Source organism: Macaca thibetana, chromosome 12, assembly GCF_024542745.1.
Source record: "Macaca thibetana thibetana isolate TM-01 chromosome 12, ASM2454274v1, whole genome shotgun sequence".
Taxonomy (NCBI): Eukaryota; Metazoa; Chordata; class Mammalia; order Primates; family Cercopithecidae; genus Macaca; species Macaca thibetana.
The window spans coordinates 64151524-64174001 of record NC_065589.1 but is presented as its reverse complement, the minus strand read 5'-3'; the positions used below and the strand labels follow the sequence as shown (position 1 = coordinate 64174001).

The following is a 22478-nucleotide window of genomic DNA, read 5'->3' as shown; positions in this document are numbered from 1 at the left end:
ATCATCTTCGTACTAACCGAGAATGGATAGCATGGCGAAGCACTCTTGCATCCCAGCATCATTTTTGATCTGACAAGTGTATTTTCCAGCACTGGCTGGTTCCACTCTTGAAAATTGTAAGGTTGCAATGTTTTCTGAATAAGAAATCCATATGTTGTCACTTTCTCTAACGACTTCCCCCTTATCTTTGAACCACACCACTGAAATGGGCTCAGCGCCTTCAATGATAGTCTGCAGCTGAACTTCTTTACCAACGACAGTAGAAATGTCACTGAGCTTCTTCACAAAGCTTGGTGGTGCTGATGAAGAAAGAGGAAAGCCTGGGTTTTAAAATGTGTGGGACTGACAGCATTTTGCTCAAATCATGAATGCCAAGAATCAAACTAGTGATAATGTATCATTTCTATTTAAGAGGCATTTTTGGTCGATGCGAGCAGGGACACATTAAAGTTTATATTCAGTAGGAAAGTTGAATATCTCATCTACTCCAGCTTTCTTAATCCAATCAAAACCTAATGACAACATTATCTAAAAGGATATTTAGTAGGATTTAGAAACGGGATGCAGACTCAACAGAAAAGGACTTGGAAAGGAAACAAAGGGAAAGTGGAATAGGCTGTTAGTGATAAGACTGAGCTAGGGTGAAGGGGGCAACAGACTATTACAATTAGAAGGGAAGTAGTGAGCAGAAGAGAATGCAGTCCATCTAACCTTTGAGAGTGATGGAACCAACGCAAGTGTCACTCCCCACATCGTTTGTGGCTTTACACTGATATTCCCCAATGTCTGCAGCATCAACATTCAGGATGTGGATACTGGTAAGGAAGTTCTCAGACATTATCTTGTACTTCTTGCCGCTCCTAAGTTCTCTCTTGTCTTTATGCCAAGAAACATGAAATGGGGGCGTGCCCTGAAGCTCACATTCAAGGTGAACATCAGCTCCTTTCAGTGTCTCGACAGGATGAGGCTTTTTGCGGAAAATGGGTGGTTCTAAAATTGGAAAAAAGGAAGATACGGATGTATTATGTAAGTATATAGTTAAAAGTAAGAATCAGTCTTCCACTCCATCGGAGATAGAGTGAAAAAAACACTTTCAATTCTTTACTGTGTCCTTTCCCAATTTTAAAACATCGTTGGAGAGTCAAATAGGGAGTTAAGAGGACAATTAAAGAGGAGGTGAATGTGAAAAATATACAGGTGGGGAGAGCTCTGACCTTTAACTTTTAAGGACGTGCTGCTGCTGGCACTGCCGGCTGCATTGTGGGCCTCACAGGTGTAGTCTCCACTGTCTTCAACACTGAGATTGTGCATTTCCAGCACAGCCACGGAGTCAACGAATGACATTCTGAATTTACTGCTCTCTTGAATTTCAGTCTCGTCCTTGTACCATAAAACTTTGATTTCTGGAGACCCGCCGATTTTGCATTCATACCTTGTAAATTCATCCTGTTTCACAATTCTTGAAGGTTCTAGCTTCTTAATGAACCTGGGTGGTTCTATGGAAACAAAAGGAAACACAAAGGGTAAGGGATGGAAAAGATGCATGTAATTCAAGATGAGGTGGAAAAAATAATCTTTGCTAGAGAGGTCTTTAGCTCTGGAAAACAAATTTATGCAGTTCAAGGAAGAAGAGTTAAATGAAACCTAAATAGAAAATTTCTAAAATAAAATACGCTTGTTTTTGTAAGCATCCACATCAAGTATTATTACTAAAGGAAGGAGAAAAAGACGTTACTCTCTAATGTGCCGTCCTCTCCCAGCAAAAGAGTCCCTTCTCTAGTGCCAAGATCAGAGATAATAGCATGTATCTGTCAGTGGAAGCCCTCTGAGGTCCACGGGAAATGAGAGTTTCGTTACTGTCCTGTATGTGAACCAGTGGAGAACTGTTTCCTAAGGCTGCAATGCTATCAGTTACATAGCATGAAGAGCCAGAATGGCAAAATGGGTCAGATATCCTAATATTTTTAAAATGCCATTTTCCTCTTATAGGTGTTAAATGGATATTTCTTCAACCTTCATAATTTTCCTCTGAAGTGTGCAAGAGCAATGCTTTCCTCACTAACTGAAGCAAAAAATTCAGGCATAGGGAAGTGAAAATGATTAGCTATATGTCATAGAGCAAATGGGCTGCTAAATCTAATTATATTTTAATTTCAAGATATTTATAAACCACCACCATCATAAAAACCCTTAAAAATACTCTAATGGACTCGACTAGCAGTCCATTGAGTAAACTATTTAATTGCTAACACTAGCAGCTATAAACATGTGGCAGAAACACATGACTGCCTTCCATAATAGCAGATACTGATCTACCTACTCCTCAGCCGCTGACGTCCACTATTATTTAAGTGGGGCTCGTGGAGGAAAGTAAGTTGAACTTATCATTCTCATCTGAATTCTCCTTGAAGGGCTTGATAGTTTGGAGTTTTGCTTGCCTTAGACGGACAAAAGCCATTCATTTACTAAGTACTGTGGAAAACAAGTCATTTGCAATAACTTTGCTTTTTTCTCCTATGATAATGCCTTTCAAACTAGGATTTTCTCGCAATTTTGTAGAGTTTTGGTTGTCTCTCTCTAGTCTCTATTTTTAATCTCTTAAAATGGACTTTTGGTCCATGTTTTCCTAGTTTAAAAAAAATTTTTTTTAAGTAATAAAAAAATACTTGTCTCCATTTGGAAGGTACTTGATCCACTTGATCCATTTTAATCACTAGACCCTGGTCCTAAACGTAGCCCTCTCTCAAGCACACCCACCCTCCTATATTTTAAGATACTGAAAATGTAAAAGAGATCTTGCTCCTTCACTCTAACAAGTACCTTGTACACCCAGCTGAGCAGAACAAGAGTCTTTTCCAGCGACGTTGCTTGCATAGCAGGTGTACTGCCCGGCATCGCCTTTGCCTACTTTGAGAACTGTCAGAGTGGCAGTATTTTCTACCAAAGTCATCTTGTAGTTGCCTCCAGGGCGTATCTCTCGGTTATCTTTGGCCCAAGTGATTTTGATTGGTGCAGTCCCAGTTACATGACATTTAAAAGTACCACTTTCTCCAAGAGCAAGATCTACTGATACAGGTTTTAGATCAAAGAAAGGAGGCACTTCATGCTCTGAAAAGAATGAAGACCAACATGGTGATTTTGATTTCCATGCTCTCATATACACAGCAGAAACTAAATGGCGCCAGCCTTTTGGTGGCCTGGAGCAGTGAAGCTGCTTTACAATGAAGAGGGTAATGTGAGTTACTCACCTGAGAGAATGAGCTTGGCACTGGATGAAGCAGTCCCAAGAGGATTAGAAGCAGAGCAATTATACTGCCCTACGTGGCTCTGGTCAGTTTGTAAAATCTGAAGAGTTGCTACATTATGAACAAAAGATGTCTGCAAATTAGCATCATCTTTCAAAAGAACCCCATCCTTGTACCAAGACACTTGAAGAGGTTCTGAGCCATTGATGCGGCATTCAAATGCAACTGGGAAGCCTAGAGTCTCATGAACGTCTTTCAGTTTTCTTGCAAAGGAAGGTGGAAGTTTGCGCTCTGTAAAGAAGTTACAGATAATCCTTATTTACAAGTGAGAAAGCATCCACAACATATTTCAATCCATGAAAGTTTTGATGTTTTTAAGAAAATGAATCTGTCCACACACACTAGGTTAAACAACACCATCATCACCTTTGATAACAAGCACAGCTGAAGAAGCGACTGCCCCCACACTGTTCTCTGCCTTGCACGAATACTCTCCCACATCACTGTGATCCACTTTGTTGATTACTAAGGAAGCAATGTTATTTTTGAATTGCATTTTATATGCAGGAGCTGATCGTAGCTTTGTGTGTTCTTTATACCAAGAAATTCTAATTTCTGGAGTTCCATCCACTTTACACTGTAAAGTTGCAGGTTCTCCAATGGCTGCTTCCACATGTTCCAGAGGTTCGATGAAGTATGGTGGTTCTATGGTACAAAGGATGGTAATCAATCAGTCAGTCATGCCATGTAAAAGAGGATGTTTGAAGTGAAAGAGCAATACAAAGAGGTAGCTGTCAACACACCTAAGACAGACACCAGAGCTTCACAGATATCTTGACCGGCCTCATTTTCTATCAGGCAGCTGTACTGTGCATAATCCTCTATTGTGCTCTCAAGAATTTCCAGTATGGTAGATTTTTCTGTCATAGTAATACTGCATCTCTCAGATTGTGAAAGAAGATACTCGTCCTTTATCCAGCTCACTGAGATTGGAGGTGTGCCAGTGTATGTGGCCTCGAGAACTATGGGGCTTCCTGTCTCAACACTGAAATCAGCCAGTCTTTTCACAAAAGTGGCTGGTTCTATAGGGAGAAAACATGAGGGTAAAATTCATGTCTTCTAATGAAGACTTAGGAGAAATTTTAAAAGATACACATATTGGGGGAAAAAGCAAACCTTTCACAAAAAGATGTGTGGTACAGGAAGCACTGCCAGCATCATTAGTAACGAGGCAAGAATAGTCTCCACTTTGCAATGGCTGCACCTCAAACAACTCCAGTTCTGTGACAAAATCTTCCAGGGAGATGTTGCATGACTCCCCAGGCACCAGTTCCCTGCTGCCTTTAAACCACTTGACCTTGAAAGGAGGGGTGCCTCTGATGACACTGGTGAACGTGAGGCTCATTCCAGGCAAAACTTCCACAGAATCGGGGGTTTGTTCAAAAGATGGTGGTTCTAGATATTGCAAGGTGGAAGGGGAGATTAAGAGAAGAAAGAAATCCAAGTGAGAAGTGCTTTTGCTCCTTAAAAAAAAGGGAGCTAAGACTAAACATGAAGACAAAATAAAGAAACTCCAGGGAAGGCAGACATCACATCCACATGAAAGAGGTGTTAGAGAAGCAGCAGCTTTTTCCCTGCACACTGACCTTGCACAGTCAGGACTGCTGAGCACTCGTCGGAACCAGCTACGTTGGCAGCCACACACGTGTATATGCCTGTGTCGGAGGGCTCCAACAAGCTCAGATTCAAAGTACAGACGTTTTCCGAAAAGCTGGACTGACATTTGGGCCCACTAACAATCTCATTTCCGTCTTGAAACCAGCCAACTGAAATTGGGGCCGAACCAGAGACTCGGCACTCCAAAACAATTGAGGCCCCCAGGATGGCATTCACGTCTTTCAGCTTGCGGATGAAGGAAGGAGGTACAATCCGATCTATGTGGGGAAGGGTAGTTTTGGGTTTAAAGAGAAGTTTTATTCTGTGCCCCTCCACCCCGTGGAAATATTGTAAATGCACAAAAATCTCATTCTACTCACCAGAAACATGGACAGATACAGTGCAGTTACTTTTGCCAACACTGTTTTTCACTTCAAAGCTATATAACCCTTTGTCACTCATTTCTGCAGAGGGGATTTTGAGGGAAGCTACTTTATTGATGAATGTAATGTGATGTTTGCTGTCTGCAGACAATTCTCTTCCATCTTTGAACCACTTGGCTGAGAGTTCGGGTGTTCCAGTCACTACACATTCTAATGCAAAAGGATTTCCAGTAGTGACAGTCATGGGTTCTGGCTTCTCTATGATTCTGGCTGGTTCTAAAAGAAGAAGTATTTTGCATTGAAAACAAAGTCACCTTTCAAACTCAAGAGTACAATCACTGTATTACTCGATAAGAGGAATATTTGAGGAAAATGATCATGGATCAATTAACTTGATATTTTTTCTCTGGCTGTGCTTTGCTACTAACCTAGTACAGTCAAGACTGCAGAGCATTCTCTCATTCCAGCATCGTTTTTGATTTGGCATATATATTTTCCAGAATTCGATGCTTCTGGACTCCCCAGCTGGAGGGTTGCAATGTTATCAATGAATGAAATCCTGGTGTTCTCACTTTCTCTGATGACTTCACCTTTATCTTTCAGCCAGACAACAGAAATTGGCTGGAAGCCCTCCACTATGGCCCGTAACTCAACAGCATCCCCAATAAGTGTTGAGGTGTCACTTAGCTTTTTCACGAATCGTGGAGGTTCTGATGAAAGAAATTTGTGATTAGAGGAAAAAATGTGAGAGTCATGGCCACACAAGTTATTAGTTAGGCAAGAACAGATAGAAGTAAGGGGCATATATTTTTGTGCCCATGTATACAAACCTTTGAACTTGACAGAGCAAGAACACGTGTCACTTCCCACCTCGTTAGTAGCTTTGCAGTGATATTCCCCGACATCAGAGGCTTCAAGGTTAAGGATATGAAGACTTGTATCAAAATTTTTCGAAGTGATTTTAAATTTCTTGCTGCTTCTAACTTGCTTTCGATCTTTAACCCATACTACTTCAAATGGGGGAGTTCCCGAAATTTCACATTGTAGAATCACATCAGAACCTTTAAGAGCTCCTACTGGAGAAGGCTTCTGGGTGAAAATAGGAGGTGCTACCAGAAAAAAGAAGATAAACAATGAGAACACTTGCTTACTATAAAGGAAGAAAAAATTAAATCTAGAACCTTGAAGACTGACTGGTGTGATCATATGACAATGCATGCTGACACAAGAAATGACAATTCATTAAAACTTGTTGAAGAATTGCAACAAAATAACCTTAATTATCCTTTTATTTTGGAGCTCGTAACTTTGCTAAGAGCCCAAATCAGAGGAGAATAAAGAAATGAAGAAGCTTAGTGTGTCTAACCTTTCACTGTCAACGCTGTGCTGCAGCTGGCGTCACCAACACCATTATGAGCCTCACAAATGTAGTCCCCGCTGTCCTCAGCACTAGCTTCATTGATGGTAAGCAGTGCCACAGAATTAATGAATGACATGTTGTATTTCCAACTTTCATGAAGTTCACTGTCATTTCGGAACCACGAAACTTTGATTTCTGGGGAACCACTTATTTTACATTCCAGTTGAATGGATTCCCCCTGCTTTGCAACTTTTGAAGCTTCTAATTTCTTAACAAACTTTGGAGGTTCTAGTAAACCAAACAAAACAGTCAGTGAGGGATATTTATTATACATGTTAAAAGAGCTTGTTTTTGTAGCTGAAGATCCCATAAATTTATATTTAAACTGGTTTGTTATTAAGAATATACTTTCTGAGGATTTTGCAGTAAAATAAGTTATCTTTTAAGTTAAATAATCTCATAACATTTTAAATAATTTAGTTGATACTTTTTTTAGTTTGACTATGTAAGTTAAAACATAAAAGTTAATGTATTATAGATGTATTTGATCAACATTTAGTAATGATAAATCAGAATGCCATATAACAAGAAAGCATTAAAAAATGGACTAGACAGTTAAAACATTTAACAAATTTCAATTAAACAATACTTTTTGATAAGATTACACTTAGAGATACACTAATGTAAAGAACAATATAAAGAGAAAACACAACTTTGATTAATGTTACCTCCAACACTAATACACAAATTCTAACATGTCCAGTTAGTTTATCTCAAACACTTAAAAACCAAAGAAACATTTATAAGACAATTATGCAAACATGGTAAGGAACAAATATTGTGAAAAGCCATGGAATGATACCTTTTACACTGAGCTGAGCTGAGCACATGTCTTTGCCAACATCATTGGTTGCTTGGCAAGTATATTGACCAGAGTCTCCTTTGCCTACTTTAAGAATTCTCAAATGAGGAGTGTTTCCCACACATGTGATTGTATAGTTTCCTCCAGGACGGATCTCCTTGTTATCTTTTGACCAAGTGATTCGCATTGGTTGAGCACCAGTAACGTGACACTCAAAATCAGCACTTTCTCCAGCAATAACATCTATAGATACAGGCTTGATGTCAAAGAAGGGAGATTTCTTGGGTTCTGGAAGATGAGAAGAAAGGCAATGTGTGTTTGTTTGTTTTTTTTTTTTTTGCCATTGGTCATTTCTACTTTGACAATGAAATATGAAGTCACAGTTTGCAAAGAAAAAGTGTGACATGTGAACACACCTCTTGCTGTGAGTCTAGCACTAGAAGATGCTGTTCCAAGTGGGTTGGAAGCTGAGCAAGAGTACTGGCCAGAGTGACTCAAGTCAGTTTGCAAAATTTTTAAAGTTGCCACATTATCTACAAATGATGTCTGTAGATTTTCATCATCTCTTAAAAGTACTCCATCTCTATACCAGCACACTTGGATGGGTGCAGAGCCATTTAATCGACAAGTGAGTGTAACAGGTAACCCCACAGTTTGTTCAATGTCCTTTAATTGTCTTGCAAAGGAAGGTGGGAGTTGGCGCTCTGTAGGGAGACACGTAATACTTAAGGCGTTAGGAGATGAAATGAGAACTTCACCATAAAGATACAAGAGTTAAGGAAAAAAGGAATTTCTTAATTTGTAAAATATCGTCACCTTGAATTCTGAACACAGTCTTAGAAGAAGCAGTTCCTATACTATTTTCTGCTTTGCATGTGTACTCTCCGCTGTCATTGAGGTTCACCTTATTAAAAACAAGCGTGGCCACATTGTTTGTAAAGTAGGTCCTGTATTCAGGAGTTGGCCGTAATTTGGTGTCTCCTTTGTACCAAGACACTGTAATTTCTGGTGTCCCAGCAACTTGGCATTGTAAAGAAACCGAATCTCCAACTGATGCCTCCAGAGGTTCCAGTTCCGTAACAAAATAAGGCGGTTCTAAGGAAGAAAGGCTCACAATCAGCAACTGGAATTAATGAATATCAAAGAAACTATGCTACATGTTAGAAGAATGCAAATGATTTAAAAGACAATAAGACAACGCACCTAATGTAGATACCAGAGCTCCACAAACATCCCTTCCTGCCTCATTTTCAATCTCGCAGGAATACTGTCCTGCATCTCTTTTTGTGCTATTCAGAATTTCCAGGATACAAGTTTTCTCTGTTGTGACTATGTTACATTTTGCAGAGGTAGTTATGTTAAAACCATCCTTTTTCCAAGTGACAGAAATTGGAAGTGTTCCAGTGTAGGTGCTCTCCAGAATTATGGACTTCCCTGGTTCTACAGAATGATCACTTAATCTCTTCACAAATGCAGCTGGTTCTAGTAAGTGACAAAGCACAGCAGTTAAACACAATAAAAACACAAAGATGTCAGTATACAGAAAATAGAAAAAGCAAATCCACTTGAGCAAACCTTTTACAAAGAGACGGGTAGTGCAAGATGCTTGGCCAGCATTGTTAGAAACCACACAGGTGTATTCCCCACTGTGAGATATGTCAACATTAAATAATTCCAGTTCTGCCACAGTGTCTTCAAAATAGATGTTGCACTGGTCTCCTTTCACTAGTTCTCTGGCACCTCTGAACCAGCCGACTTTGAATGGAGGGGTTCCTCTAATAACACTTGTGAAGGTTACATTTTTCCCTGGTAGTACTTCCAAAGGTTCAGGTTCTTTCACAAAAGAGGGTGGTTCTATGTAGACATGGAGAACAATTGAAAGATCCTGTAAGCTTCAAATGGAGTTGCAATTTTGAATAAAACTTTAGAGCACTTTTGAATGTTTGTCAACATAGATGTGCACCTGAAAAGGAATTTGTATGAAATTCCTTACAAGTTGGACTGTCTACTGACCTTGTACAGTTAGCACTGCGCGACATTCATCAGACCCAGCGACATTAGCAGCCACACATGTGTAATGGCCCATATCTGATGAATCCAGAGAATTCAACTGCAATGTGCAGACATTATCTGAAAATGTGGTCTGGTACTTTGCTCCACTGACAATCTTAGTTTTTTCATGAAACCAGGCAACTGAGATAGGTGATGATCCAGCTACTTTGCATTCCAAGATGCAAGAGGCACCTAACACCCCACCAGTATTTTTCAGTCTTCGTGTGAAAGAGGGAGGAACTGTTCGGTCTGTGTGAGGAAAGGCAAGAGACTCATCATGATTTGAAAGAATAGAAGAGACTTGAAAGAAGGAAACTTGTAAAAGGAATTTGCATAAGCAACCAGAGAAAAATAGCAGAACTGACCTGAAACATCAACTACAGCTGTGCAGCTGCTTTTCCCAACATTATTTTGAACCTGGAAAGTGTATGTGCCTGCATCTTGCCTTTCAACTGAGAGAATCTTTAAGGAAGAGATTTTGTTGTAGAAGCTAAATTTGTGTTTTTGGCTGCTGGTCAACAGCTTTCCATCCTTGTACCATTCAACAGAGAGTTCTGGAGTGCCAGCCACCTTGCACTCCAGAGTGCACGTTTCTCCTACAGTCACTGTCATCGGTCCTGCCTTCTCAACAATGACTGCGGGCTCTGAAATAAAACATGATATCCATTTGTCAAAGTCTGGGATCTTTACTGTGTCTCTACTATCACATTCACTAAGATTGTTTCTCCCAATGAGATGGTTACGTTAGGGTGCTCGCTCTCTCGACTTTAAAGTGTGATTCCATAATTACATGCAGTCATAGAATGATAGCTATTTTTTGTTTTAATATTTTTTCTTTTTAGTTTTCTTTTTTCTTTATTTTTTACTTTTCCCACCACTCTTGCTGTCATCTTATAGCAATTATTCTTAAGAAATATATGTTCATGCACGACTCATCTCAAATCGATTTAAACAATGTGCATTAGATAGTATATATTGATTTCCACTTGACCCTCTGTAGATCAAAGGCTACACGTTATTGTGAATTACTTGGTATTTTTGCTCTACTTTAAGGTGTTAAAGACAATTCTTTGAAAGATGTTATTCAAACAATTGTTTAATTGTCATTTAATTTTATGTGCAAGCTTTGCTATCAAATGCCAACCTTTGGAGTTCTTGTTAGTTTTAACAATTACTCTTGTAGCACACGCTGGGCTCTGTATTCTTTCATGCTTAATCAAAGAGAGTCATGATTACATCTGCTAATTGATTAAGACAGGTAGTTATTAAACAATAAAACAGATGTTTACTTTTGTTAGAATCACAGAAACAGAAAAGAGTGTTTGAAAGATCGACTATGTCTTTCCTCTAGACCTTTCAAATAGATGAGGATAAATATAGTTCTAGAAGAAATTCAGAAAAAGAGTCTGCCAGTAACTCTTAGTAATTCATTCCAGCATTTGGCACCAGTTTCTATCGTGGGTTATTGTACCAACCTAAGACGGTCAGTGTGGCCATGTTCTCCCTCATTCCACCATCATTCTTGATTTGGCAGATATACTTTCCAGCATTAGCTGGCTCTGCTTTCGCAAACTGCAGAGTTGCAACATTTTCCACAAATGTAATCCTGATGTTTTCACTTTCTCTAATCACTTCTTCCTTCTCTTTAAGCCACTGGACAAAAATAGGCTGGGCGCCTTCTATGGATGCTTGTAATTCAGCAGGCTCTCCAGCTACCACGGTGAGGCTGTGCAGTTTGGAGACAAATCTTGGTGGTTCTGGACAGGAAAAGATGGATGGAGATTTTTGAAAAGATTGTCCAGATCATGTGAGAGTGAAAAAAATGGGATTTTGCACATTTATGACATTTCTGCCATGTGAATGAACTATATTTACCTTTCAATTTTACAGTACAAACGCAAGTATCACTTCCCACTTCATTCTGTGCTTTGCAGTGGTATTCACCGATGTCTGAACTGTCCACATTGAGAATGTGAATACTTGTGTGGAAGTTTTTGGATGCAATTTTGTATTTCTTGCTGCTTCTGAGTTGCCGCTTGTCTTTGTACCACACCACCTCAAACGGTGGTGTTCCCGAAAGTTCACATTCAAGACTGACTTCAGCATTTTTAAGGGTTTCTACTACTGGAGGGAAGCTGCTAAAAACAGGTGGCTCTGTAAAAAACAAGAATTTCTCATGAATTGGGCTACTGAATTTCACAGAATGAAAGTTTTTTATTTGTCTTTAAATTGGAAGAAAAGGTTAGGATATTCTAATGGGTAAGTAGAGTCCAGCACTATCACTCCATGGGATAACAGCCTCAGAAGTCATTCACCTTCACAAGATAACCAGCTAGATGGGCCGAGAACCCAGATAGATCCTAGATGTTGTTACTGAAAAGTTCAACATTCTGTCTACTCCCCCTTACTGATGTATCTTAGGCTACAAAGATTGATACAAAAATTGTAAATACGCAAGTATAGCAATAAATAGGATTTGCACGAAGTATGGAATTCTAATTTCAAGGATGATTTTTTTTGTATATGTTCTGTAACAGACACCTGGAAGTCATCACAACATCTGTGATCTAAGTCTTCCATTTCAGCAAATGATTACTGCAATAACTGTCTTGCCACAAGACAAACTTGGCCTTTGTGACAAAAAAAAAAAGCACAGGAAAATTGCAGCAAAAAAATATGGGTACTGTTTGTACCAAGGTATAGTCATATAATTTTTAAAAGATAGGAAGTGATTCTTGAGAGAGAAGGAAAAAATATGATTGTCCTGTTTTAAACATAAGTTTAAAACCTGTATTGCTCTCACTTTGCATAGATATAGTAAATAGTGCTTGTTGTTAATGATATAGATTATAGTGAGAATGATATATCTGTAAGTTGATTGAAGGCAAAGACTAATTTTAAAATGCCTACTTCGTTTTCTTGTGTGCAGTTTTGAAACATCACGTTTGATGTTTGGCAAATGTGTTGAGGTAATCAGAATTATGACACTGGAATAACAGAAAAATATTTCATGATGACTAGTTACATGTAAGCACAATTCAAGAAGGAAAAACATCTAAAAAGGGAAATAATACTAGCTCAGAAAAATATTCTATGATCTCAAATGGAAACTAAAATGATAGTAAATGAATAAAGAGCTATAATACCCAGGGGAGAAGACGGTTTTCATTTAATGAGAAACATAAGAACAAGATGTCTACCTTTTACTATAACCTTGGTACTGCAGCTTGTGCTGCCAGCAGGATTCTGAGCCTCACAAATGAAATCTCCACTGTCCTCAGTACTGAGATTGTTCATCTGTAGGACGGCCACTGAGTCAATGAAAGTCATTCTGTACTTATCACTGGCTGGAAGTTCATGTTCATTTCGGAACCATACAACTCTGATTTCTGGGGATCCAGCTATCTTGCATTCAAGTCGTGAAGAGTCACCTGCTTTCACAATTTTGGATGCTTCTAATTTCTTTACAAACTTTGGTGGTTCTAAAGAGTCAGGAAAGAGGAGAGTATGAGGGAACAGAAATAAATAACAATAGTTAAATTAGGTAATACATAGGGAAGAGAAAAACATGAGCAAATACTGTCTACTATGTTAGAAAGAATACTGTTTTCTTGATTGTTTAGAGACATTGTAACTGAATATAGAGAACCATAGACACAGTCAGACAGAAACATAAAAGCAATCAAACTTGCACACCTGTCACAAGTAACATTGTAGTACAAGAGTCGCTACCAACATCATTGGTAACGTGGCAAGTATACTGTCCAGTCTTAGAAGCATCCACTGAGTAGAGATTTAAGAAGCTAGTCGACCCTTCCAAGCCAATGAAACATTTAGGACCTGAGACAAGTTCCACATCATCCTTAAACCATTTTATTTTAAATGGTGGTGTTCCTTTTAGTACTGCCTTGAATTCCACTGTAGAATCAGGTATGGCTTGTTGTCGCTCAGGTTTCACTAGGAAGCTTGGTGGTTCTATAGATTTTGAGAGAGATATATTTAATTAAGTTGCTTGCAGTTGAATTATTGTGACAGTTTTATGGACATTTAAGAAAACACTCTTGAAAAGAGGCAATGGCTAAATATTTCTTGAACACAACGAATATGTGTCTAAAGAACCAGAATCATAGAGATTTTAGCTCTAAAGGATACAAAGGTAAGAGTGATACATTTAAGAACCATTCACAAAGAAGAACCAAGAAGAGGTAAAGAAATTCTAACCTTTCACAGTTAAGATGCCACTGCATGCATCATCTCCTGCTACATTTGACACTTTGCATGTGTAATTTGCAGTATCTTCTAATTCCAGATTATTAACTTCCAGAGACACAGATCTCTCATGGCATACAAGTCTGTATTTTGCACTTGTGGATATTTCTTTTCCATCCTTAAACCACTGAGCACTAATGGGAAGTGAACCAGAAACCTTGCACTCCATGTGAATAGAAGAGCCCAGAACTTTATCCATTTTGGTTAATTTTTTGGTGAATGATGGAGGAATATTTTGATCTGTCCAATGCAAACAGCAAAACACATCCATTAATTTCTTGTTATTTGTTTATAAAGGACATACTATAAATAAGGGAAGTTGACTGGGGTAAAGATACAAACCTAGCACTCTTAGGTAGGCATCACAGCTACTGCTTCCAAAGTCATTTTCCACCTTGAAAGTATACTGACCACTGTCCTGTGTCATTACTGACTGAATCCTAAAACTGGCCACGTTGTTTTCAAAACTCATTGAAAAGTATCTACTGGGAACTATTTGTTTCCCATCTTTAAGCCATTTCACTTTGAGTTCTGGTGTTCCAGCCACAACACATTCCAAAGTCACGGGATCTTTCTCCGTAACATCAACTGATTTAGCTTTCTCTATGATTTGAGCTGGTTCTGTAGTAGAAATGAAAATGTGGATGAGTTACATTGATAACTCCACTAGAAATAATGTCTGCTCATGAAACTGTCTCTGTAGACTATCTTTGAAAGAGAATAGCTTACAAACCTTGTACTAAAAGGAAAGCATAACACCTCTCAACTCCTGACTCATTCTTGGCTTGACACGTATATCTCCCACTGTGCCCATTATCCACACTTCTGATTTGAAGTGTGGCCACACTGTCCACAAATGAAATATAGATGTTATCATCTTCATCAAGAATCTGATCATCCTTTAGCCAGGTTATAGAAATAGGAGGAGAACCTGCCACGATACTCTGAAAGGTGGCAGAAGTTTTCAAAACAGTAGTGGTATTTTCTATCTTCTTAATAAACGATGGTGGTTCTGTGGTTAAATAAAAGAGTGTGAAAAGAAGAGACATATTGTAACTCCTACCCATAATCATAAGATTAAAAAGCCTTACAGAATTTTTATTTGGTAGGCTCCTTCTTGTAAAACTGACCTTTCAGGGCAACTCTAGCACTGCAAGAGCAGCTGCCACCTTCATTGGATACAATGCACTGGTATTCCCCAGTGTCTGAAGGGTCACACTTGGTTATATGGAGGCTAAACACAGACACTCTGTCGGTCAATGTGTATTTTTTGCTGCTTCGAATTTCCTTGTTATTCTTCAGCCAAGTGACTTCAAACGGAGGTGTTCCTGTAACTTCACATTCCAGCTCCACGTCACTATCTTTTACTACCTCCACAGGCTTCAGCTCTCTGATAAAGGTGGGGGGTTCTAAAGATTCAAAAGGAAGACAGTAGCTTACTTAAGGGAAGACCCCAAACCTATCAGGCAGCACAGCCAAAATGGAGAATAGATTCCATTCACAAACCTTTCACTTTGAGTTCAATGCTGCAGCTCGCCGTGCCCGCATCATTTCGAGCTTCACAGACATAAGTCCCACTATTTTCTACCCTGGCACTAGAAATCTGGAAAGTGGCTAAACCATCAATGAAGGAAATGCCATGCTTCTGAATGGCTGTTATTTCATTCCCGTCTAGATACCAAGACACTCGGATTTCAGGAGTGCCTGTTATTTGGCATTCAAATGTTGTTGACTGTCCATTCCTCAGCACTAAGACTGGACTGGGCTTCTTAATGAATTGAGGAGGTTCTAAAGATGGAAAAAGAATTGTGATGTTCAATATTTTTAAAAACAGGTCACTGGGCAAAACTGCTTTCTTAAGCGTTTTTCCCTCCCCACCCCCAGGCAAGAAAATTTAGACAAGCAAGAAAGTGAGGAGATGTAGAGACCAGACCTTTTACAAAGAGAGTGACTTTACTGGTTGCTGTGCCAACATCATTGCTTAGTTGGCAAATGTAGGTTCCGGAATCGGTAGCTTTGGCTGCAAAGAGCTCTAGAATGGTAGAGGTGTCGTCCTTCCAAACCGAGCGGGCTGCTCCTGAGTGTAGCTCTTTGTTATCTTTAAACCACTTTATTGTCATGGGTGCAGTGCCACCCACAAGAGCCTTTAACTGAACCCTTGTGTTGGGATTGACATCTTGTGACTGTGGCTTTTCCACAAAATAAGGGGGTTCTGGGGTGAAAGAAACAAGAAGCAAAAGAAAAGAGGAAGTTTTATTTTATAACTTAGCAATAAAGGTAAAAATTGAGAAATGAAAGAAAAATATTTTGTAAGTTCTTGATAAGTGGAAGTAAAATTTGCCAACCTTTGACTGTCAGATGCCCACTGCACTGGTTGTGCCCTGCCTTATTGGTGGCAGAACAAGTGTATGTCCCGCTGTCGGTACCTTCCAGTTGACTGATTTCCAAGAAGGCAGTATTGTCATGAAAAGAGAATTTGTACTTTTCACTAGCTGATATTTCTTGGTCATCTTTGAACCACTGGATGCTTATGGGATGTGACCCAGCCACTATACATTCTAAGTCAATGAAAGAGCCTTTAATGCTGTCCATTTTCTTCAGCTTTTTGGTGAATGAAGGAGGTATGATAAGATCTATTCAATGAAAAAGCAAACAAACAAAAAAAAAGGTCAATCTACTAACTTGTATTTTTTTTTGATTTTAAGGGAAGAAGGAGCATGGAGATGCCCAATCCTCCCTATAGAAGAACAATACCAACCTAATACATTAATTCTAGCCTTGCAGCTGCTTCTCCCAACATCATTTTGGACCTCGAAAGTATATTCTCCACTATCTTTCTTTTCTGTAGAAATAATCTTCAGTATTGAGACTGTATCAGTAACACTGATTTTATATTTTGAGCCCAGGGTCAGTTCTTGGCCATCTTTAAACCATTTGGCTGTAATCTCCTTAGTCCCTGAAAATTTAACCTGCAAAGTGGCTGGGTCTCCATGGGTGACATCTATAGACACAGCTTCCTCGGTGATTGTTGCAGGTTCTGTAGAAAACAAAGGGATAGATGTGGGTTGTGCATTACCCTGCTGAAAGGCTTACATCTGCATTTCTTCCTCAAATCCAAGGCAAACTTTCTGAACCAACCTTTTACTGAGAGTAATGCAGAACATCTTTGTATTCCTGCATCATTTTTGGCCTGACAGACATATTTCCCATCATGCTTGACTTCAATGCCACTGAGGTACAAACTGGCCACATTGTTCTCAAAGGTCATTCTTATATTATCATCTTCAGTGATTTCATCGTTGTCTTTTAGCCAAGTCACCGTAATTGGCAAGGAGCCCTTCAGCGTGGCCTGGAAGGCAGCTGTGCCTCCTCGGAGGGAGCTGGTACTCTCGATCTTCTTTATGAAGGATGGGGGTTCTAACAGAAGAATTAATTCTCAATCAATATTATCCCTAAAGTAAAACTGGCTTAAAAAAAAGAATTGACTCTTCAGCAGAGCCAGTCCATCACTGGAACCAACACTAACCTCTTAAAGTCACCCTGGCACTGCAGATGCTACTGCCCACCTCATTGGTCACCCGACACTGGTATTCACCAGCATCTGCAGCTACAAACTTGAGGATCTGCAGGCTAACCAGATGATCCTGAATGAAGGTCTTAAACTTTCTACCACTTCGCAGGGTTGTGTTGTCTTTGAACCAAGTGATCTCAAAGGGAGGAGTGCCTGCCACCTCAGCCAGCAACATGACATCGTACTCCTTTAAGACTTCAATTGGTTTAAATTCCTTGGTAAAGTAAGGTGACTCTACAGTAAAAAAGGAATGATTTGCATTAAGGGAGGAGGGGTCTGTGCCATGGGCCATAACTTTGGCAACACAAGAGGCAAAGTGAACACAAACCTTTGACTATTATAATGCTACTGCAGTGGTCACTGCCAGCCTCATTCTGGGCCTCACACATATATTCACCACTGTCTTCGATGCCAACATCTGTCAGTTTTAGAACTGCAGCAGACTCCACGAAAGACATTCTGTGTTTGCTGCTCTCCTTAATTTCTCTATCATTTGCAAACCATGTTATTTTAATTGGAGGGGTACCAGTTACTTTGCAGGCTAGCTGGGTGGCATCTCCCTTCTTTAACAGCTGTGATGGCTCTAACTTTTCAACAAATGTGGCAGGTTCTGTGGAAGGAAGGAATTTATTAAGAAATGTGAGAAAGAGGAGAGAATGTATAACAAGGGTAGCACAGAGATGTCAAGAAAACAATGCAAACCTTTTACAAACAAGTTTGCACTGCACTCCACGCCTCCAGCGACATTGCTGACTTTACATGTGTATGTGCCTGAATCAGAGGTTTTTACTGCATAAAGTTCCAGGGAACTCTCTAAAGCTTCTTTGGTGATATAGCAGCTTCCACCAGAAACCAGCTCTTTGTTGCCCTTAAACCATCTGATTGTGAGAGGAGTAGATCCTTGGAAAGTGCTCTTCAGGCAGACTGCTGAGCCAGGCAGAACATCCTTTGAGCCGGGTTTAATTACAAAACTGGGTGGTTCTGAAGAAGGGGTATAAGAAAGAATTTCAAAGGGTTAAGAGGTCTGATCTAAGGGAAGACAACTTAATTTGAACATAATCTTTAATAAGGATAAAATGCAAAGTCTCCAGCCAACCTTGCACAATCAGGGCTCCACTGCTGTCTTTGCTTCCCACGGAATTTGTGGCTCGACAAGTGAAATTGCCTGCATCGTTCATGTCTACTCTGATGATCTCCAAAGAGGCTGTGCCTTCCACAAATGCTATCCTGTATCTGTCAGAAGAAGTTATTTCTTTGCCATCCTTAAACCAGGACACCCTCATGGGAAGGGAGCCTGCAATTTTGCAGTCCAGTCTGCAGGTACCATTAACAACACTATCCACGTTGCGCAAGGGTTTGGTAAAAAATGGAGCAATGTCTCGATCTGTTTGTGGCACAAGAAGGGAGAAATGGTCAATATAGAAAAGTGCTCAGTGATTGACTTTAGGCCATTTGTTGGGTTTCAAATGCATATGCAGCATCATTTTCTAAAAATACTAACCTAATACAGTGAATGTAGTCTCACAGGAGCTGCTGCCCACTTCATTGGAAATCTCAAATGTGTATTGGCCACTATCGTGCAGCTCAGCTGAATAAAATTTGAGCTGAGCAACATTGTTTTTAAAACTTATTCGGTATTTTTTACTGGCGACCAAGGGTCTCCCATCTTTGTACCATTTGGGTTTCAGTTCTGGCGTGCCTGCCACTGTGTACTCCAGTGTGGCGGGATCTCCTGCTGTCACCTGGATCAGTTCTGCTCGCTCAATGATTTTGGCAGGTTCTACGATGGTATGAAATAGTTAGGATCCTAAATGCATATTAGGGTTTCACTTTAAATCTAAGTAGCAATTTGAGGTTTAAATGTTCCTACACAAACCTTTAACTATTAATTCCCCAACAGATGTTTGGCTTCCAGCTTCATTTTCAGCCAGGCACGTGTATTTGCCTCCAAAACTAATCTGAACATCAGGGATTATCAAGACTGCAACACCGTTGGAAAAGCTCATTTTGATTTTTCCGTCTTCTCTAATGACCTCTTGTCCTTTCATCCATGTGACAGAAATGGGTTCTGACCCTCTCACAGCAGCTTGCAGGGTAACAGTTTGTCCTGCTAGTGCAATAAAATCATCTACTTTCTTTACAAAGGTTGGAGGTTCTAATTAAGGAAAGAGAGCACATAAAACATATCAATTCCCAAACACTTTCAACACCATCTATATTAAGAGTTTTATCAAGATTATATTTATCTTGTCCCAATAGTATTTCACAGTGTTAATTAGAAGAAGAAATAAAAGTTAAGAATAATTATAATTCCATCCAAGAGACAGAGGCATAGACGATACATGTTCGTCAGCTGACAAAATGGCTTATTATGTAATTCCCTTTTGGTATCAGATAATAGATATTTACACTGGTCTCAGGAAAAAGACCAGGCGAAAGTTATTGACTTTGTTCCCAAGGTCCCAGGTCAAACCAAGACAAAACAAATTTAAAGGATAGGACAAGAGAAAAAAGTATCAGTTTTTCTTCCTTGGGGTAAGAAAGCTATTTTGACAATTTGTCAAAGAGACATTAGCTTTTCAAGCACTAACCTTTGAGTAAGTGTGTTGCCCTGCAGCCACACTTGCCAACTTCATTAGCAACAACACATTCATAGTCACCAACATCTGCGCTATTAAAAGAAAAGATCTCCAGACACACAAGAGACTTCTGAGAAAACAATCTGTATTTTTTACTACTTCGAATTTGTTTCTTATCTTTGAACCAGCTAATTTCAAATGGTCCAGTGCCTGAGATTTCACACTGAAGTAGAGCATTTGTTCCTCTCACTATGTCCGCAGGCTCAAGAGTTTTGATGAAAGAAGGAGGTTCTACAAAAGCATGAAAGCATTGTGTAAGTAATGAGTAATAAATAATTGAAAGGGAAATCTTTTCTCAGAAAAATACTGCATGGAAAGTCAGTAAACAAACCTTTGATAACTATTTCAGTACTGCAGCTATCACTGCCAACGTCATTCACGGCTTCACATGAGTAACTCCCACTGTCTTCAACTTTTACATCCGTAATATCAAGTATGGCCTCAGAATTGACAAAATACATTCGGACTGTGTTACTTTCACTGAGTTCTTTGTTATTTTTAAACCAAGTAACCTGGATCACAGGTGAGCCTTTCAGCTTGCAATGGAGGCGTGCTGATTCACCTGGCAGCATTAAATAAGAGGGATCCACCTTCTTCACGAAGGATGGTGGTTCTACATGAAGTTTACAAAAAAGAAAAAGGAGAAGATATCTGAAACATAAACTCCACAAAAGAAAAGTAGACATATACAACAAAGAGACCCAACACACATAAAATTTCTGAAAAAGTTGTGGTGCATTTAACAGGTTCCTATCATTCTAAGACACTTTCCCAGTCTCTTGGTTTAAAATAAAATAACAATAAACAGACTACCTACACAAAGAACAATTTTATAAAAGAAGATAGTTAGGAATTTCCCAGACACTTGGAATTTTTTCTTAGAAGAAATTTTAAGCAAGCTTTGTTAATAGCAGACAATTTAGAAGAACAAAAGTAAGTGAACTTTGAAGAGGATTAAAAACATAAAATCAAACAATGCCAGGACTTTCCCAAACCATAATGTTTGCTGAATGGCATTATTTTAATAACAAAGTGTACTGACTGAATTGTTTGCCAACAGTTTTTCTACCGAGGATTCCTTGCAGAGAAAGGACTGGAAATACATTCACATGTTTCTTACCTCTGACAGTGACTGTGGCTGAACAGGAGCTGCTTCCAGCCTCATTTGAAGCTATACAGACATAGGTTCCTGAATCTCTCAGTTTGGCCAGAGGAATCTCAAGTGTTGCTATTTTATCTTCAAAACAGATCTTATAATCTTTCCCTGGGGGGAGTTTTTGCCCATCTTTGTTCCACGTAACTGTGACTTTTCTGTCTTCATCTACTTGGCACTCAAGGTGGACCTTCTTATTGATAGCAGATTGCACAGGCTCTAATTCTTTAATGAAACATGGCTTATCAATGATGACCAACTCTGCTTGGCAGATGTCTGCTCCAAATTTGTTAGAAGCCTTACAAGAATAAACTCCTCTATCTTGAATGGTAAGGTTTGAGAGTTCTAAAATGTGTTTGTTTTCTGCGTCAGAAATCTTCCGGTTAGGTGAAGGTGAGAGTGCAGCACCATCTTTCTGCCAAATGGTTTCTATCACAGGAGTCCCTGTCACTGTGCAGAGGAACTTGGCTGCCTTACCCACAAAAGTCGTAAGGGACTTAGGTCTGGAGAGAAAGGTTGGTGGATATGCCTCTGCAAAAGAAATTTTTCCAGCATTACATTTAGTCCCCACCAAAGCACTTGCTGTAATTATATATTCCGAGACAGAGAAAAGATGAGTTAAGTCTTTAGATAGACGTGAGCCATAATTTAAAATAGAGTAATGCGTTAATAAGAACAAAAGATTGTCAAAGGAAAGGGATGAGAGTGTTCTTTATAAAGGAGCAAGACATCACTTTACTTGTCTCTATCAAAGAAAAGACAAGTGTTCCTTTATTAAGTAACATTGCTAAAGATTTGTCCATTTTAGTGGCTGATTGTTTAATTATTTGATAAGCTATTGAGCTGATACTTTAATTCTGCAAATTAGAAGACTATGTAAGGAAGATAAAGAAAATATATTTGACTCTTCTAAAGAGTAGGGATATTAAGTGATAAGAAGATTGAAGTAGTTGTGTAATGTCTTTGTAACCCTCACATCAACTGCCTGGAAATTCTTATATGGCTTAACTATGAATGCATCCTCTAGGCCAACTCAAACTTGTAAAAATATTTAATAGCAGCAACTTCCCTTTTACATTCTGCATCTTGAAGCCAGACTTTCAGAACCTCTCTTTTTAATTTTTTTAAGTCATCCTCTTTATCCTTTCCTCTTATTATCTGAAGCTTCAATATTAGTTGCATTCCTAAATTGACCTAATTTGAGTAAAGAAACTTCAAAAAGTGTCAGTATGAATAATATCATGCACTTGGTTTTATGGAGACATTTTGACCAGAGTGAAAAGCATTG

General features: G+C 39.2%; 1 protein-coding gene across 1 annotated transcript in view; it reads right to left on the bottom strand.

Moving 5' to 3' along the window:
• The window catches only part of TTN (titin), a 273451-nt gene that overhangs the window by 180212 nt on the left and 70761 nt on the right, over positions 1–22478 (bottom strand). The window contains exons 48-89 of the mRNA XM_050750513.1: positions 21158–21721; positions 20369–20650; positions 19990–20268; positions 19275–19553; positions 18900–19178; positions 18495–18782; positions 18101–18379; positions 17727–18008; positions 17354–17632; positions 16966–17244; positions 16586–16864; positions 16173–16460; positions 15761–16039; positions 15334–15615; positions 14958–15236; positions 14561–14839; positions 14170–14448; positions 13780–14067; positions 13255–13533; positions 12759–13040; positions 11434–11712; positions 11034–11315; positions 9924–10202; positions 9520–9807; positions 9082–9360; positions 8710–8988; positions 8323–8601; positions 7923–8210; positions 7507–7794; positions 6651–6932; positions 6115–6393; positions 5713–5994; positions 5282–5560; positions 4892–5179; positions 4422–4700; positions 4049–4327; positions 3672–3950; positions 3249–3536; positions 2821–3108; positions 1215–1496; positions 712–990; positions 18–299 (exon numbers count right to left, since the gene is read on the bottom strand). Of these exons, the coding sequence (XP_050606470.1) occupies positions 18–299; positions 712–990; positions 1215–1496; positions 2821–3108; positions 3249–3536; positions 3672–3950; positions 4049–4327; positions 4422–4700; positions 4892–5179; positions 5282–5560; positions 5713–5994; positions 6115–6393; positions 6651–6932; positions 7507–7794; positions 7923–8210; positions 8323–8601; positions 8710–8988; positions 9082–9360; positions 9520–9807; positions 9924–10202; positions 11034–11315; positions 11434–11712; positions 12759–13040; positions 13255–13533; positions 13780–14067; positions 14170–14448; positions 14561–14839; positions 14958–15236; positions 15334–15615; positions 15761–16039; positions 16173–16460; positions 16586–16864; positions 16966–17244; positions 17354–17632; positions 17727–18008; positions 18101–18379; positions 18495–18782; positions 18900–19178; positions 19275–19553; positions 19990–20268; positions 20369–20650; positions 21158–21721 (12111 nt within the window). The remainder of the gene's footprint in view (positions 1–17; positions 300–711; positions 991–1214; positions 1497–2820; positions 3109–3248; positions 3537–3671; positions 3951–4048; positions 4328–4421; positions 4701–4891; positions 5180–5281; positions 5561–5712; positions 5995–6114; positions 6394–6650; positions 6933–7506; positions 7795–7922; positions 8211–8322; positions 8602–8709; positions 8989–9081; positions 9361–9519; positions 9808–9923; positions 10203–11033; positions 11316–11433; positions 11713–12758; positions 13041–13254; positions 13534–13779; positions 14068–14169; positions 14449–14560; positions 14840–14957; positions 15237–15333; positions 15616–15760; positions 16040–16172; positions 16461–16585; positions 16865–16965; positions 17245–17353; positions 17633–17726; positions 18009–18100; positions 18380–18494; positions 18783–18899; positions 19179–19274; positions 19554–19989; positions 20269–20368; positions 20651–21157; positions 21722–22478) is intronic.